This window comes from Hippopotamus amphibius, chromosome 4, assembly GCF_030028045.1.
Source record: "Hippopotamus amphibius kiboko isolate mHipAmp2 chromosome 4, mHipAmp2.hap2, whole genome shotgun sequence".
In the NCBI taxonomy this organism is placed as follows: domain Eukaryota; kingdom Metazoa; phylum Chordata; class Mammalia; order Artiodactyla; family Hippopotamidae; genus Hippopotamus; species Hippopotamus amphibius.
The window spans coordinates 28,883,476-28,889,396 of NC_080189.1; the positions used below are offsets into that span (position 1 = coordinate 28,883,476).

The 5,921-nt window shown below is 42.2% G+C and overlaps 1 protein-coding gene across 1 annotated transcript; it reads left to right on the forward strand.

The window, feature by feature from the left end:
• Positions 1 to 2,532: 2,532 nt before the first annotated feature.
• Positions 2,533 to 3,435, forward strand: TAS2R16 (taste 2 receptor member 16). The gene is given in 1 exon segment (XM_057730492.1): positions 2,533 to 3,435. A coding segment is annotated over 1 exon segment (903 nt).
• Positions 3,436 to 5,921: the final 2,486 nt, after the last annotated feature.

The window sequence follows — 5,921 nt, forward strand, 5'->3', positions numbered from 1 at the left end:
TGTAGTTTGTCCCTTTGTCTAAAACAGCATCAAAAGACTACAAATTCACAAGTGCCCTGCTTACAGGCATCTTTTTGTCTCTGAGGCTTTCAATTACCATCTTCATATCCCAACGTGCCACACACCACCACACATTCACTTCCACACCAGCAACATTGGATACTTGGAACTGTGGTCCCAGAATCGAGATAGAAAAAGAGCTTACTTCAAGAGGATGCTATTGTAGTTGTTTGGGTGAGTGCCAATCAAATTTGCCTCTAGTGAGATTACAAAGAATAGAAAGGCCAAGGGTTAAGTTTTTGCACAGCAAGAAAAACCATAAACAAGCCAAGAAGACAACCCTCAGAATGGGAGAAAATACTTGCCAATGAAGCAACTGACAAAGGATTAATCTCCAAAATATATAAGCAGTTCATGCAGCTTAATACCAAAAAAGCAGATAACCCAATCCATAAATGGGGGGAAGACCTAAATAGACATTTCTCCAAAGAAGACATACAGATGGCCAACACACACATGAAAAGATGCTCAACATCACTAATCATTAGAGAAATGCAAGTCAAAGCCACAATGAGGTATCATCCCACACCCGTCAGAATGGCCATCATCACAAAATCTAGAAACAATCAATGTTGGAGAGGATGTGGAGAAAAGGGAACTCTCCTGCACTGTTTGTGGGAATGTAAGTTGGAACAGCCACTATGGAAAACAGTTTGGAGGTTCCTTAAAAAACTACAAATAGAACTTCCATATGATCCAGTAATCCCACTCCTGGGCATATACCCAGAGAAAACCATAATCCAAAAAGAAACATGTACCACAATGTTCATTGCAGCACTATTTACAATAGCCAGGACATAGAAGCAGCCCAAAAGCCCATCAACAGATGAATGGATAAAGAAGATGTGACCTATATATACAATGGAATATTACTCAGCCATTAAAATGAATGAAACGGAGCTATATGTAATGAGGTGGATAGACCTAGAGTCTGTTATACAGAGCAAAGTAAGCCAGAAAGAGAAAAAGAAATATCGTATGCTAACTCATATATATGGACTCTAAAAAATGGTACTGATGAACCCAGTGACAGGGCAAGAATAAAGATTCGTTTTCTCAATACTGGGAAATGAGGAATACTGGGTTGCTTCCCCACAGACAGCTGGCTGCTCAGCTCAGCCTCAGGGCCTGTAGGGGTGGAGCCTTGAGCAGCAGGAGCACACAATAGAGGACAGTGCAGCTCAGGTCAGGCTACACAGCTGGACTGGGAAGCAGCTGCCAGGTGCCTATCCTCAGGTGCCTATCCTCAGGTGCCTATCCCAGGTGCCTATCCTCACATGCCTATCCCAGGTGCCTGATGGATCTGTCCGCCCACATCCACTGGGGTCAGACTTGCTTGTGAGCCCACAGGAGACACTTACAGAAATACCTAGTGGGGACTTTACAGAGGGCTACAATTTTACAGAACTAGATTATAGTGGGGTCAGGAACATTTGAAGTTACCATCATCAGCAATTTCCTTTGTCTCTACAGGCTGGTCAGAGAAGGGGAAGCTCAATGACAATAAATACATAAGCAAACAAACAAAGAGAGCAAGGACTTTAGGTCACTCTATTCAGTAGCCCTCATATTTAAAAATGGTTTGACTAGTGGTAAGAGGGCCCTCTTTCAATTCATCTCGAGCAATGGGAGCAGTGGCAAAGCCTCACTATATAAGGGGAAAAAAAAACAGTGATGATAATGGAACAAGAACAATGCCCAAAGATATATACAGTATGAGCTCAAGGCACTGGAACTGGCAGAACAATAGCCAAGGAGGCCACACCTCAATTGTAGTGAGTGCAGTGGGCACTGTGCACTGATTTCTCTGAGTTGAGGAATTCAAAGGGCAGTGAAGAAAGTGGTCCATCTTGGATAGGGATACTCGAAGGTCTCAGCTTCCAGCAATTTCGTGGAATCTCAGAGCAAAGATTTTCTTTATTGTTTTTTTCTATACGCTCAAACTTTGATTGCAGCATCCACGCCCAGCTGCTGTGGAAGCTGAGGACACAGGGTCTCTGAAGTTGATGTTGTTCCAGCACTCCGTGAGCAGACTAGAAATGTTAACCAGGATGTGAATGGACAGCAAAGGACTGATCGCTCCTGTGGTTCAAGTTTTAGGTTAAAATAGTGAGGATATCCTATTAGAAAGATGGAGAAATAAGCTAAAGGCACCTCAGGCAGATAAGATGAAATAGGGTTATGAAATAGGGATGCCTTTTATGGGAATAATCAAATCACCTGAGGAGCAAGAATCCACATTCAAACAATATTTCCCTGTATCCAGGCCTGGTAACAAACCAGCAAGCAAAGCGTAAGCAAATCCTGCAGATAGGAAAATGGGAAAGTCAAAAATAAGTCAGGAAAAATTTGCATCCAGAAGGAGGTATTTTCTTGTGTGAAACACTAGTGCAGCCAGGAACCTGGTCCCTACCTGGAAATTGTTGCAGAGATTCTGAGTCTGTGCCCAGGAAGTTTCTTTGGAATAGAAGGATGATATCTATCCAACTCTCTGTCTTCTTCATGACCATCTATGTGCTCGAGTCCTTGACAATAACTGTGCAGAGCATCTTAATTGTTGTAGTACTAGGCAGAGAGTAGGTGCAGGTCCAAAGGCTGTCACCCGTGGACATGATTCTCACCAGCCTGGGAGTCTGCCGCTTCTTTCAACTGTGGTCATCGATACTGCACAAGTTTTGCCTCCACTTCTACCCTAATTACGAATTTTGGTACTGGGAGATCATCTGGGAATTTACTAACATTCTTTCATTCTGGTTGATGAGCTTGCTTGCTGTCTTCTACTGTGTCAAAGTCTCCTCCTTCAGCCACCCCATTTTCTCCTGGCTGAAGTGCAGAATTGTGAGGTTGCTTCCTCGGCTGTGGCTGGGTTCTCTGCTGATTTCTTCTGTGTCTATCACCTCTGCAGCTGTTAGGTGTTACAGCAAGATTCAGTTAACCTCCATGAGGCACTTCCCTAGAAACAGCAGCGTGACTGAGAGACTTGAGACACTCCTGTGGGATTTTACCCTGTGCGAAGCGGTTGTGTTGCATATTCCTTTCCTCCTGTTCCTGGCCTCCACCATCTCACTCATGGCTTCATTATTCCAACACCGGAGGCAGATGACACATCATCACAACGGCCACCTCAACTCCAGCCTGGACACATACTCTACTGCTCTAAGGTCTCTTGCCATCCTCCTCATATTCTTCACCTCTTATTTTCTGACCCTACTAATCTCCTTCTTGGGTATCCTATTTAATAAGAGGTCCTGGTTCTGGGCCTGGGAAGCTGTCATCTGTGCTCTAGTCTCTATTCATTCTACTTCACTGATACTGAGCAGCCCCAAATTGAAAAGGGTTTTAAAAATAAGGTCCTGGGGCCTAGAGGCTGCCTGAGGCACAGGAGACAACAAGACCCCTCGGCAAATGGGTTTTTGCACTGATACAACTAATATCAACAACCAAACCAGCCTGACTCTTGACAATCCCCTGTGTGGTAGTGACACACCATAAATGCAAACCTCACTCCCTTTCCCCACAGCCATCTATCTCCAAACAAGCAATCCCTTCTCTATTCTATGCCACTCCTTTCTTTTCCTTTCCACTGTCCCCAGGTTGGTCCCAACTTTCTCATGACTTCCCCATCTCTCTGTAGTCCTCTCTACATCTGGAATCTTTCTCCCAGTATATTCAACACAACAGACCCAAAATCATGGTGTCCACATCTTGTTTTTATTTTACCCATTCCATGAATGCCAATTTCTTATACTAATATGAATCCCTTCCCCACAAGAATTTACTGCCTACACCTGAATGTTTTTCCATGCTAAGCCCTTGATTTTCTTTCCATACTTTAGTTAAGAAAAGATCTTGTATCTCTCTGTCTCTGATGCTTCTGGACCTTCATTTGACAATATGAATTTCCTTATTTATTTCCAAATACTGTGCTTTTATGCTTTTAATACTCAAGTCAAATTTTAACTCTTCTTTCATTTTCATTTGCCAAGACATTACACTTCCCCCAGAATAGCAGATGACTTATCCAATCTAGGTTCATCCTGGAACCTGTTCAAATATGGGCGAGTTAATTTGACCAACTGCACATAGTTTCCATTGGCTGGATTCTTGCTTCTTCATTGTACTACAAGTTGGAATGAACTTTCTAGAAGTATTCCCAGATTGAGGCTTAGCTGGTTTTCTTCCATATGTAATCCAGATGTCAGCTGGGAACTCCTCTTCGTAAAATCTGAGTGACTTTGGCTTAAGTTTTCTATAGTCTTCTATTCTGTGCAGACAGTCCAAAGTCCTTCCCAAATGGATAAGAATACAGGAACCACACAGGAATCAAATTAAAATTACATATAGGACTTTCCTGTTCTTTAGAAGTCCTTTTCAACCTCCCCAATCCTACAGGTTTCTCTCGTACTCTTTTCCTTATAGGACCAAGTCCTACCTTATCCCCATGCCATCTCTTTCCTTATTTCTCTCCTCTTCACCCTCACCCACTAGCAACAAAGTGTCTTAGTAACTGCCAACTCCTGGAGCTTTGATTCTCAGCTTACATCTGCTCCAGGCACTTATCAAGGTATTTTTCCTAAAGACAGCTTCATATCTTAAAGCATTCTGATGCCAGAGTTTACGAATATAATGTTTTTCACTTTTATATATCTGGGGCGTGTCTGATGAACTGAACTTCTGGTTGTGCCATGAGAAGACTGCAACATCTGCTGAGCGAAAACCTTCCTATGGGAACAAGAATGCAGGTATCTCACACCTGACTGCAAAAGAAAGGCTTAGTCCTGGAAGGAAGTGAAAATCCTGATCTGGTCTTGGGTCTATCATTCTAATTTGTCTCCTAGTCAAACCATCCCTTGAATTCATATTTGAAACTGAGGGTGTGAAATATAAGTACAAACTGAAAGAACTTTCTCCAAGGACTCAGTCCCCTTTGACATATCTCAGCAGCATTTCTACTGTTTCATAGAAGGGGTGTAAAGCGTATTTTTCCACTTCACAGCAGCACCCCATTGAAGCCTTAGCATTTCCCAAGCTCCAGTGGTTCAACTGGAGTAGAAGGTGGGACAGAACCTGGTCAATGCAGGGGAGCAGAGTCATAATCAGATGAAATGGGACTAGGTAAATACAGGAAAATAAAAGGTACATATCGACGTTGTGTTATCTGACCAGAGACTACCAGGAATGCTTAGGAGGCTGGTGTGGTAGGCTGCAAGAGTTTGGGAGCCTACCAGGATAGGTGGGACAAAAAACCAATTGAAATTTATATCATTGCTATTGGTCATTTATATCCACATACTGCATATTCTAAAAATCTCAGAAAGCTGAAAGAAACAAAAACTGTATTCCCCACATATGTGTAAATAGAGAAGAGGGACAAAAGAAAAACCTTCCCCCTCTGCTCCCACCTATCAAATACACAGATACTCTTCCAGAAGCTGTTACATATTTGTAATACTCTCACCGTCTTCTTTTGAGTAAAGTGCAATGGAAAATGTACCCATGAGATGGGGATTTTAGAGCCAGTGGAAGGGATCCAGAATTTAATAAAATAAAATGTAGAAACAGAAATAACAATTGCCTTTTATCATTGTGGCACCTAATAGCTCACAGAGAGCTTCCACATACATTTAATCATTTTCAACTGGACAAGGTTGGTCATGATCATCCAGTCCTGGAAAACAGACCTACACAAGTCATGTGAATTACCTAAGTTCATACTGCTGGTTAATACCAGACCAAGAATCAAAGGAAATGGAAAGGAAACCAAGAGATAAACTTTAAAGGAGTGAAGAGTTTTAATTTGGAAAAAGATGGTTAGGATTTAAAAGGAAGATACTTTAAAAAGAATAACAGAGATGTTTGGG